The sequence below is a fragment of the Anabrus simplex genome, chromosome 3, assembly GCF_040414725.1.
Source record: "Anabrus simplex isolate iqAnaSimp1 chromosome 3, ASM4041472v1, whole genome shotgun sequence".
Lineage (NCBI taxonomy): Eukaryota > Metazoa > Arthropoda > Insecta > Orthoptera > Tettigoniidae > Anabrus > Anabrus simplex.
The window spans coordinates 126,886,883-126,899,935 of record NC_090267.1 but is presented as its reverse complement, the minus strand read 5'-3'; the positions used below and the strand labels follow the sequence as shown (position 1 = coordinate 126,899,935).

Sequence of the window (13,053 nt, the reverse complement as noted above, 5' to 3'; positions counted from 1 at the left end):
ATATTCGAACCCAACGCTTTACTTTGCTATTGACAGTAGTAACAATCCTAATAATTACTTTTTTCATACAATTGTCTTTACGTCGCACCGACACAGATAGGTTTTATCGCGACGATGGGGCAAGAAAGGACTAGGATTGGGAAGGAAGCGGCCGTGGCCTTAATTAAAGTGCCTCGTGTAAAAATGGGAAACCATTGAAACCATCTTCAGAGCTGCCGACAGTGAGCCACTATCTCTCGAATACTGGATACTGGCCACTAACAATTATTTTTTTTATTTTTTATTTTGCTACGGGCTTTACGTCGCACCGACACAGATAGGTCTTATGGCGACGATGGGATGGGAAAGGCCTAGGAGTTGGAAGGAAGCGGCCGTGGCCTTAATTAAGGTACAGCCCCAGCATTTTCCTGGTGTGAAAATGGGAAACCACGGAAAACCATCTTCAGGGCTGCCGATAGTGGGATTCGAACCTACTATCTCCCGGATACAAGCTCACAGCCGCGCGCCTCTACGCGCACGGCCAACTCGCCCGGTACTAACAATTAAAAAGTGCTTTAGGGATGACTGAAAATTTCGTACGATCTCTTATTTACTTTTCTCGTGTAAGAAACAGGTCATTTAAAGCGTCAATACTAGTTCAAGATCTTGGACTAGGGAATGATTTCTCAAGCTGTGGTATGAGTACTGCTGGTGGAACGTAAACCCATACTGGGTGAAAGAGAAGGAATATTATTCATCTGCATTGTATACGTTATAAACGAATGTGTAAGACTCCTTATTTCGCCAATACTGCTAACCAGTCACTCTCGCAATGATTAGTTTATCTTTTCTTATGTATAAATTAGTATTTATTTATTAGCTAAATTATTACAGGAATAATTTGAATGTTGAACTCGATGTAAAGTGAAACAGTTGAAGTCAAACATACGGTACATATATTTCGGTAAACAAGCACAATGTTCGATCTTGAACAAGAGTGTGAGTTTTGTGATAATCAATATTGTACGTGGGGTTTTAATAAATTACAACTATTTGACAGGTTTCTAAACATTGTTGTGTGCGCCATGGGCATAAAACAGCAAGTATATGTACGCAACTTTGTAGATTAAATAACCAAACGCACCAGCCCCGAAGGGCCATGGTCTATCAAGCGACCGCCGCTCAGCCCGAAAGCCTACAGATTACGAGGTGTCGTGTGGTCAGTACGACAGATACTCTCGGCCGTTATTCTTGGATTTCTAGACCGGGGCGTCCATCTCACCGTCAGATAGCTCCTCAATTGTAATCACGTAGGATGAGTGGAGCTCGAACCATCCCTCAGATGCGGGTAAAATTCCTGACCTGGCCGGGAATCGAATACGGGGCCTCCGGGTAAGAGGCAGGCACGCTACCCGTTCACCGCGGGGCCGGCCTTGTAGATTAGGGAGGGGGAATTTTTCCGATTACATTTTAATAACTGAAATTAACTGACAGTTTCCCGTTCAGAAACCTATGTAGAAACGCCGAAATATTTGACTTAGTCTGTTTTAATATAGACCTTCAGAATGAAATTATTTTAGTCTCCTGTCGTATTGTTGTACGTACTACTCTTCATCTGAAGGCAGTGGCAGTCCAGCTAGAATGGTACGCCCACCGTGAAGCCAGGAGATGTGGGCTGGAAGAAGGAGTAGTCGTAGATGAAAGGCATAAGTGAAAAGGCGTTGTAGGTTGGGATGATGGAGTTGTTCTCTTGGCCAGGGAGATTGTTAGTGACTATAAATACAAGGAATGTAAATATTAGATTAACAGAAAGGAAATACAAGTGGATGTATATAATTATACACCTATTGCAATAACAGACATTTTTAAGTAGATATTAGCTATTGTAATACTATGATAAACATTTATTTATTTATTTATTTATTTATTTATTTATTTATTTATTTATTTATTTATTTCTTCTTCTTCTTCTTCGTTTAGGCCTACGATGGACCACGTGGTTCTTAACTCTGGTGAGCCCTTTTCTTCCTCTTAGCCCAATATTCATTTATTTATTTATTATTTATTTACTTATTTATTTATTTATTTATTTATTTATTTATTTATTTATTTATTTATTTATTGTATGCAAATATACAGGCGTTAGCCCAATTACAATATTTGCTCATATGTTCTAATCGTATATAATATAATTTAAAAAATACGATAAATGGAGTATGAAATAAAGAGTTACCTAACTACAGTATAACAGCAGATATAAAGATAAAGAATACAATAAAAGGAAGAATAAGAAAAACAAAAAGAGGAAATATGGCATCATTCATCTAGCTAATTATCTGTAATAAATGCTTACAAGAATTCAAAAATTCTGATTTCTTATTTTGAAATAAATCTATATTCAGAGGATGTAATTTATTATACAGTGACATCATTCTGTATAGGGGTGAATTTACATGTTTGTTTGTGTAACTCTTGGCAAGAAAAGCAAATTCCTAAATTTACCTGCAGGTTTTCTAGGTGCACACAGTAGGAGTTGACAAGTTAATACTGTCTATTTCATTGTTAACCAACTTATAGAGAAACACCATCGACTGACATTTTTTTCTGATATCAAGACTTTCAAAATCAAACATTTCAATTATCTTATGATATGATAAATATTTAGGATATTCTCCGCTTTGCCTGAAGTATATATATTTCAAGAATTTTGTTTGGATCCTTTCTATGAAATCTGTGTGAACTTTTGTTGATTGATTCCAAATAATAGAGGCATATTCCAGATTTGATCGAACTAATGAAAAATACAAACAAAATAAAGAAAATAAAGATAAAATAAAATATAATTCCAAACAGTACTTGGATTCTCTTTAATGGGAACGCTATGCAAGTCTGTTAGTGGGAGGTCTATGGCGTAATGTCTTCACATTCTTACATTTGGGAAATCTGGAACACTACCATAGCGTTAAGCTTGGCTTCAGGTCGGCTGTTGAAAGACCGAAGCATTGTGCGAATTTCTGAGCAAGTTACAACGCAGGCTCAACTTCTGAACAAACGGAACTCCATAGCAACACTTCAGGAGGCTATCTGACAATCTCTTTGTCTGGTCAAGTTTACCACAGTCAGGATCATAATTCAGTGCTGTACTGCTGGTTATACTACGGATTCAAACACCTGCATTTCATTCGATTTTTATCGGAATCATATGTTTAAGATTGTGAACTGTGACGATGTGAAGGTCAAGGTAGATCACGTTACAGAGGCACCCGATGCTTTCACATCCCTGTTGAAAATCTACCATCTGCTATTCTAGAATATCTATACATTTTCGTAATATTCATCAACGTGCTCTGGGTCACACATTCCCACACCTGGGAAATTTTTCTAGGTTGTTTCATGTAAAATCCAAAATAGAGGACCAAGTCTTTAAAATCCCAATAGGTTCTTTACATTCAAATTGATCAGAGTATTTTGAGTTTTCTGTTTTACTATAATTCTTCTTCTTCTTCTTCTTCTTATTGTTGTTGTTATTATTATTATTATTGCTTTTTTATCACTTTGCTTTAGGTCGCACCGACACAGATAGGTCTTATGGCGAAGAAGGGATAGGAAAGGGAAATGTGTGGGAAGGAAGCCTCTATGGCGTTAATAAGGTATAGGTCTCAACATTCGCCTGGTGTGAAAATGGGAAAACAGGGAAATCCATCTTCAGAACTGCCGACAGTGGGGTTCAAACCCAATATCTCCTAAATGCAGGCTGACAACTACGCGACCCTAAACGCAAGACAAACTCACTCGGTATTCTATTATTATTATTATTATTATTATTATTATTATCATTATTATTATTATTGAGAACATTGTCACTCATGTTATTAACGTGCTCCTTTAATATAGCTACACTTAATTACCACTCCATCAGAGTAAGGTAAGGGTGTATACTGTCGGAAGGCAGATCCGAACCTCCGCAGAGGTGTACCTGAGCCGGAGTTAACGTACGGTAGGGTGGCCATTTCCTTTCCGCTCCTCCATTCCCTTAACCCCCCCCCCTCCACCAACAGCGCCTGGCAATCCATCCAAATCTTGACCACACCCAATGTTGCTTAACTTAGGAAATTTCACGGGATCCGGTGTTTCAACACAGGCCGTTGTCCCATCATAGTAGTATCAACGAATTTCATTCCACCAGAATTTTTTGAAAACAATGCCGTGGAGTGCCTATAAGTGTCGACCGATCTCCAAATATCGACTACTTCAGCCGCGAGCGAACCTTCAGACTTGGTATAATTAGTCGAACACTCTGTCTCTGAGTCAGCGAGGTAGCTAGTATCCCACTGAAATAAAATAGTGTACATTATCTTTACCTAAATACTTCTCATCTTGTAAACTGATCGTACTGTCCAGATCCATGGATAAATTGTTAGCATGCTGGCCTTCGTCACAGGGGTCCCGGGTTCGATTCCTGGCAGCGTCGGGAATTTTAACCACGGCACGGGACTCACAGGGGTCCCGGGTTCGATTCCTGGCAGCGTCGGGAATTTTAACCACGGCACGGGACTAGGTGTATATGGCGTCTTCATCGTCATTTCATTCCCACCATGACACGCAGGTCGCCTACGGGAGTCAAATAAAAAGATCTGCATCTGGCGAGCCGAACTTGTCCTCGGACACACCCGGCACTAAAAGACCTACGCCATTTCATTTCATTTCAACTACTGTAATAGTACTATCAACTTAATACTTTTGAAGTCCTTATCATCTTATTAATGCAATAGTAGGCTATCATTTCCTTCGTACTTGTGATAAATGCAATAAATAATAATAATAATAATAATAATAATAATAATAATAATAATAATAATAATAATTCAAGAATTGTCGACTCCTTGGCTGAGTGATTAGCGTTGAGGCCTTCCGGTCGGAGGGTCCCGAGTCCAATTCCCGGGGATTTTAATTGTGTGCGATTACTTCTTATGGCTCAGGGACTGGTTGTTTATGTTTGTTGCAACACTCCCCTCTTCATTATCAGACGCACCACACTATCAACCACCAAAGAAACACGCAATAGTGATAACAGCCCTCCACATTGGGTTGGCGTCAGGAAGGGCATTCGGCTGTAAAATAGGGCCAAATCCACATGTTCGGCGTAGTTCGCAACTACGACCCCACAAGGTGTGGGAAAATAGTAGGAGAAGAGAAGAATAAATGAAACTGGTTTAGAAAAGTCTACTATATAAGAAAGTAGACCTATGTACAAATCTGAAAGGACATGCTGTATTACAGTACTCAGAATTTTTAAAATAAAAAGTGTTTTTTTAATTCAGAAAATAAGACACTGTAAGACAGTAGTGTAACCTGAATATCTATACGCGAGTGAATGCCTAGTATTCAATTATATATAAGAAAAGCTGGATATATTAGAAAGATAAATCATAAAAAAATCCGGGGGCCAATGGAAAGTAGAGAATTAAGAATTTTTCTTTGGTAGTGGTCTTACGTCGCGCCGACACAGATAGGTCTTATGACGACGATGGGATAGGAAAGGCCTAGGAGTTGGAAGGAAGTGGCCGTGGCCTTAATTAAGGTACAGCCCCAGCATTTGCCTAATGTGAACATGGGAAACCACTGAAAACCATCTTCAGGGCTGCCGACAGTGGGATTCGAACCATCTCCCGGATGCGAGCTCACAGCCGCGCACCTCTAACCGCACGGCCAACTCGCCCGGTCTTTCAAGAATATTAAGAAATAATAAGAAAATCTATCAGAAAAGAAAATATAACGGAAACAAATAAGAAAAAGGAGACTGATTTTCTTTTTACTGTTTTGGGATGAATGAAAACAAACAAAAATATCAACATCACTCTATTTTCAACAGCTCGAGAAAAATTTGGAACTAAATAATATAAGAGAAGAAGAAATCAAAGAAAGCAATATTTTTAGAAATAAAGCGTTCAATATGGAAGGATTTTGAGGTAAAATGCAAAAGAAAACTGGTGGAAAGTGGTCTGGAAAATGAAAGAAGCATAACAGAGAAGGGGTGAAAGAGAATTGGAAGGAAAAGAAGAGGAAACATTAAAGACTGGGAAATTGAAATTGTTGTCTGGTCCCTTGTAGTCTATAACGGGAAGAGAGGAAGATAATAATAATAATAATAATAATAATAATAATAATAATAATAATAATAATAATAATAGTATTCCTAAGCATATATGATGATTTCCTAGGCATCTAAGTTGAGATGGTTCCTAGAGTGTGAGAAAGGTCTGAGAGAGGTGGGCTTTAAGGAGGATAAAATCAATGACTGGGTTAGTTTCAGAAGGACGGCGAAATCTATCAGGATTTGATGGTGGAGACAGAACCCAGAGAACGGAGAGGACCTTTACCAGAGGAGCGGAAGAATGCGCTGATCGATGGACTCAAGGGATACTGGCAGGATGTCAAATCCGGCAGACGGACAAGACACCGGCACTGAAAATTAGATTGGTTGTTAACACGCAGTCCATAGAGGCTCAGTTCGAGGAACAAAACAGCCAGCCCCGTTGTGTAGGTGTAGTGTGCCTGTCTCTTAACCAAAGGCCCCGGGTTCCATTCCCGGCCATTTCAGGGTTTTTTACCTTGATCTGAGGGCTTGTTTGAGGTCCACTCAGCCTACTTTGTAGGCCATGGTCCTTCAGGTGTGTTGCGCTATGGGGTTTGGTTTTAATAATAATAATAATAATAATAATAATAATAATAATAATAACATAATTCACATCATCATCATCATCATCATCATCATCTCGCCTCAGTTACCGTGCGCAGGCATTTAGATTTGACGCCATTTAGACTACCTGCTTGTTAACTTTGACGATCCGTTTTACTCTGCTGGATGGAAAAGAAACTGATCTCTGTTGGGAATTTTATGTCTGAATTCAATTAGTATTGTTTAGTAAATACCAGATGTGTCACTAGAAATCTCTTAACGGGCGAGTCGGCCGTGCGGTTAGGAGCGTGCAGGTGTGAGGTCGCATCCGGGAGATAGTGTGTTCCAACTCCACTGTCGGCAGCCCTGTAGATGGTTTTCCATGGTTTCCCATTTTCACAAAAGGCAAATGCTGGGGCTGTGCCTTAATAATTAAGGCCACGGACGGTTCCTTCCCATTCTTAGGCCTTTCCTGTCCCATCGTCGCAATAAGACCTATCTGCGTCGGTGCGACGTAAGGAAAAAAGAAAGAGATATCTTACAAACCCACATTGTATGGTATGGTATACCGCAAGTATTTCATCCCACCTTTCATGAATCCCACTACCTCCACGCATTTATTCCGTGATCTTGGAATCCAACGGCCGATACTCTATCACTGGTCAACAAAAGAACTAGTAAATAAATGAAAAAGAAATTTGAACACCGAATTAGTTAGCTGCGCTGTTTGTATCGTATAGCTGTGAGCGTGTACTCGGGAGGAGGTGGGTTCGAATCCTTTCCTCGGCAGCCCTTTAGAGGGTTTTCCGTTTTCGCTGTGGGCAAAATCATCTCCGTACAGGCCATGAAGGCACTTGGAGGACTGGGAGGTAAAGGTAAAATGATAAGCCATCTGTTCGGCCTGCTTTACTCCAAGGAATTAACCTCGTACTCATTTATGGTGTAGGTTGAGTGGTCCTCATGGCTTGTACCACTCCAGAAGTAGAAACTTTATTTCTTAATTTTTTCGACTGTCTGACGGGGGAATCGAACTCACATTATTCTGGGTGAACCTAGCACGCCTTTGCCATCTGGGTTAAACCGCAAGTATGTCACCTGGTAAGGGTGTAACTAAATTAAGGCCACACGATACAATACGAATATTCCTTGCCCGGCTGAATGTCTCAGACGGTTGAGACGCTGGTCTTCTGACCTCAACTTGGCAGATTCGATTCTGGCTCAGTCCGGTGGTATTTGAAGGTGCTCAAATAATTCAGCCTCGTGTCGGTAGATTTACTGGCACGTAAAAGAACTTCTGTGTGACTAAATTCCGCCACCTTGGCGTCTCCGAAAACCGTAAAAGCAGTTAGTGGGACGTAAAGACAATAGCATTATTATTATTATTATTATTATTATTATTATTATTATTATTATTATTATTATTATTATTATTATTATTATTATTATTACCAATATTCCGTCATTGGTTGTGGTCTTGGTTGTGGAAATAGTTATGTTGAGGCGCTGTCCTTCTGACCTCAATTTGGCAGATTCGATTCTGGCTCAGTCCGGTGGCATTTGAAGGTACTCAAATATTTCAGTCTCGTGTCGGTAGATTTACTAGCACGTAAAAGAACTTCTGTGGGACTAAATTCCGCCACCTTGGCGTCCTGTCTTTTAAACTTCCTCTTTGTATCTTCGGGAATCTTGTAAGTACTAGCAGCCTTGGACAGACATTTTCTTCTATTACCTTGTTCGTGAAGAACGCAACTAGCAAAATACGGAACTGAGCAGCTAATAATTAGATGAGTAAGCTAAATTGCGTGTAACGTATGGTATTTTACGAGATCGTTCGTAGGCCGAAGACAAGTGGCGGTGTAATGAAGTGAGGCTGTACTGACCTCGTCTGGGATCACGGACATGGTCTAGTCGGTCAAACAGAACCACTCTCACTTTTTGGCGAGCTCGGTCAATGCCACGCCTTACCGCGTGCGTACATATACCACGTCCAGGTCTTCAGACAGCATTGTATTCTCTCGAGAAGCACAACAACCTCACTCCAACAACATGTTCAAGCTGGTGAGTAGTGAGATACCGAAACCAAGAATCGATACTTCTTACACTATCGATCGAGGCTAGCTATATCGGAAATCTGTAACCCATTAACTGCCAAATCATTTTCCTGTAATCCAAACTGTTTCCTAAGTCACCTAAGAATCTAGTTACAGGGAAAAATAACTCTAAGTAAACACTTTGAATGAATATCACTAGGGTGACACTTCATTATTTGCAGGCCATCTGGGTAATATCAGAATAAATTCACGGCTATACCCTCTAGAACATGAATAGATTCCAGAATATATTATACCATGTTGGCTATAAGCACATAAATATAATGTATATACTGCTCTAAAAATAATAACAACATCAATATAACCACTTTCACTCATGATCACGCAACTAATCTACTAAATAATCCAATTTCACCTATTTCACCCATTTAAATTTAAACAAGGGGGCGCGGCTATGTCATTTTGGAAGGGCAAGCGTCTTAGTGCCTGTGCGCGATTCCTTTTATCAATATATTATTGGCTCCATATGGGGACCTGTTTTAAAGAACTAACACCCAGTCGTGAAACGGAAGCGTGTCAGTATCTTAACCAGAGGTCTCGGGATCAATTCCCACACTAAGGGCAGGAAACAGGTTCACTCAGCCTCTTGAGAGCAACTGAGGAACTGTCTAGTACGAGAGGTAGGGAACTTGTTTGCGAAAAAAGAAAAATAATTTGGATGAAGACGTCATTATGCTGACCAAGTAACACTCCAATATCTTACGGCCATCTCAATGGGACCGGGCGAGTTGGCCGTCCGGTTAGGGGCACGCGGTTGTTAGCTTGCATTCGGGAGATAGTGGGTTTGAATCCCACTGTCGGCAGCCCTGAAGATGGGTTTCCGTGGTTTCCCATTTTCATATCAGCCAAATGCTGGGGCTGTACCTTAATTAAGGCCACGACCGCTTCCTTCCTACCCCTAGGCTTTTCCTATTCCATCTTCGCCATAAGACCTATCTGTGTCGGTGCGACGTAAAGCCACTATCAAAAAGCAAAAAATCATCTCACTGGGCAGCAGTCGTCTAGGCAAGCTGAGGACTATAATGTCCTGTTTATACGATAGTTTATTTTATAATCATGTATCACTTGCCACAAACGAAGATCAATCTTGCAGCAACAGGGAAATGCTATTAGAAATTATCGATGGACTATAAGAAACGAAATAATATAGTGACATTACAACAACAATAATAATTATGTTGTTTTCGGTTTTACGTCCCATTGACTACTTTAGTGGTTTACGGAGAAGCCGAGATGCCGAAATTTTGTTCCTTCTTTTACGTCCTGCTAAATCTACCGACACAAGGCTGACGTCTTTTAGCCTGCTAACTTGAGCTCAGAAAGCCAGCCAGCACTGTGCTCTTCGAGCAACTCAGGCCAGCTCCTGGTATTGCAGATTGTCTGTAAAAATGTAACGTAACGTGACTTCTTTTAAAAACATGGAGATGAAAATATCCTGAAGAACCTGTGTCCCTTCAACAAATAATTTTTTCATAACTAATGCGGCTTATACAGTTAAACAATCATTTCGTACACAGGCTTGAACAAGTTCTAGATAACATTGGAATTAACAAATCGACACTGCTACCCTAAGGACCGTAGACGGAAAATCCCCAGTTCGTGACCAGACCACTTAACGGGTTAGTAGTTCATCTATAAGACGGTAATACTGCCTACTCAACGTCCATTCTGCTTGCTAAGTGCCTTAACAGTAGGCGGTTGTGTCATGGAGATGTCGCAATTAAATAGACACTGTCATCGCCTCTTATTTCAGACAGGATCTCGGAAATATAAGCCCTACAATTAACTGACTGCCATATGGTTGGTGGATGGCTTAGTTGCATGGCTTAGAGGTTAATAGTTGTAAGCTCGGTCTCTGGCATGGGTGCTGGCAGGCTGTAAGTGTTACATAGACCTAGAAATGGGAAAGGAGTGCCTCTACTACATGTGTATTGCGTAAATTCCGAATGGTGAAACCACCTAGGAGTTTCTAGATGATTACAACTAGAAATAAATATATATCAAATGAAGGGATCTCCTAAGAGTTTCTGTAAGAGTAACTCTGTGAAATGGTTTAGCTCTTTGGCAAAAGGATACTATGGAGTTCATCAATCTTCAACATGCCGGGCAGAGTAGCTCAGACGGTTGAGGTATTGGCCTTCTGATCTCAACTTAAGCAGGTTCGATCCTGGCTCAGTCCGACGTTATTTGAAGGTGCTCAAATACGTCAGCCTCGTGTCGGTAGATTTACTGGCATGGAAAAAGAACTCCTAATGGACTAAATTCCGGCACCTCGTCATCTCCGAAAACCGTAAAAGTAATTAGTGGGACGTAAAGTAAACAACATTATGATCTTCAACATATTGAGTCCTGATTTTGGAAATGTTAATTACTTACACTGTACCTTCTTACTCGGCGAACAACGTCCCAACGAAGGAACACTAGAGCTTAAAGAGTCTTTAAACTCAAAAATTAATGGGAACAATCAATATTTTAATAGATGAACACATGTCTAGCAAGATTTGGACGGGAAAGATCTCAACATTACATGTAAACTCTGGATCAGGATACAGCTTTAATCAGCTTCGATGTTCACTATTGTCCATGGATATTGGTCTGATGGTTAGGACAACAGAATGGAAAAATAGTAGTTACATATGAGTTAAACTTAAGTTTGACCAGTGTCGATCTTAAGAAAAGGGCCATTGTAACTGAATTCTATATGCAAATGTATTAAACATTGTGTGATGTAAAAGGATCCAATTCCTGTGGTTCTGATTGCATCTTGCGATGGTACTAAATATTATTCCAATATATAAACAAGTACTATCAATTTCACATCAAAATACTTTAAGATGGAAAACGAAGGATTGCAATATCTCGAATAATGGAGGCATCGGAATAATTGGTAATGAAAGACAAAAGTCTAGAATATTAGAAAGAAATACTGCCAGTTTTAATATTGCACAGTAGGAAAAGTACATGTTTCAGTGCTTCCCACACGTCGCCGATGGATGCCGTATAAATTAATGTGTTAAATATAACATTGCGTTTTAAAGGCCAATGATTACACATATTCTTCTACAGACGTATTACATCCGTTTAAAATAAGGTACCATAATATCATTTTATTGAGTAAAACCAAACTGGTTCGTAACTTTACTAAGGACGTGATATTCTGGTCATGATAATAGAGCTTCCAATTTAACGTCAAATCTGAAGTGATGTGAATTTTTAAAAAAATCCATGAGTATTAGCCGAAATTCAAATCGCAGTCATCGTGGTGTAAGTCAGAATCAATGCCACTCGGATGTCACGCCGCTAAAACGAAGGTATTTTTTTATTTAAGCGGAAGAAAATACTTTATTATAATATTTGTTTTAGGTTAGTCCCACAATTCTTCTTGAGAAATCACATTTTCCTAATTACAGTATTTTACTGCATTCTGGATAATTATGCTAGTGCTTTAACGTTATGAGTATACAAATAACCTTAACTGACTGCATTAATAATTTGACCGCAAACATACTGAAAATTTGTTAAATAAACTTGGTCTTATCATATTCCTCTGTTTACAGTTCGTTCTCCTCGCCGTCGTGGCTGCTGCCTCCGCTGCCCCCGGCTACCTCGGCGCTGCCGTCGCCGCCCCTGTGGCCTACGCTGCTGGCCCCGTAGCCTACGCTGCTCCCGCCATCGCTCACGCTCCTGTGGCTTATGCTGCCGCCCCTGTTGCCTACGCCGCCCCCGCCTACGCTCACGCTCCTCTGGCCTATGCTGCCGCTCCTGCTCTCGTCAAGAGCCACGCCATCATCGGTTGATTTCGTACATCACCATGTATAAATTATAATATTGTTGTGCTTTCGTAAAATCAAAAATATGGGATAATTTATTAAACAATTTTAACCCAGAATACTTGTCCTCATTTTTGAAGCATTCATCTCTCTATTAATAAACCTTTATTATTTTAAGTACCGGCAGCGTCGGTGGATTTCAATTAATGTGCATGACTCCAAGATTCCAGAGATTCAGATTTAATCCCAGACAAAGTAGTTCATTTTCCAAACACAAGCTAAATACATATTTTCCATATAATAACTGTCCGAGCTCGATACCTGCAGTCGCTTGAGTGTGGCTAGTATCCAGTATTCGGAAGAAAGTGTGTTCGAACCCCGCTGTCAGCAAGCCCTGAAGATGGTTTTCCGTGGTTTCACATTTTCACACCAGGAAAATGCTGGGGCTGTTCCTTAAGTAAGGCCTTCCCACTCCTAGCCCTTTCCGGTCCCATCGTCGCCATAAGAATAGTCT

General features: G+C 40.2%; 1 protein-coding gene across 1 annotated transcript; it reads left to right on the top strand.

Annotated features, from left to right (window-relative positions):
* The first annotated feature begins 8,610 nt into the window (after positions 1–8,610).
* Positions 8,611–12,647, top strand: LOC136867089 (cuticle protein 38). Its single transcript, XM_067144191.2, has 2 exons — positions 8,611–8,716; positions 12,327–12,647. Exons 1-2 carry the CDS (start codon positions 8,705–8,707, stop codon positions 12,564–12,566), a joined length of 252 nt encoding a protein of 83 aa, XP_067000292.1. The 5' UTR covers positions 8,611–8,704; the 3' UTR covers positions 12,567–12,647.
* Positions 12,648–13,053: the final 406 nt, after the last annotated feature.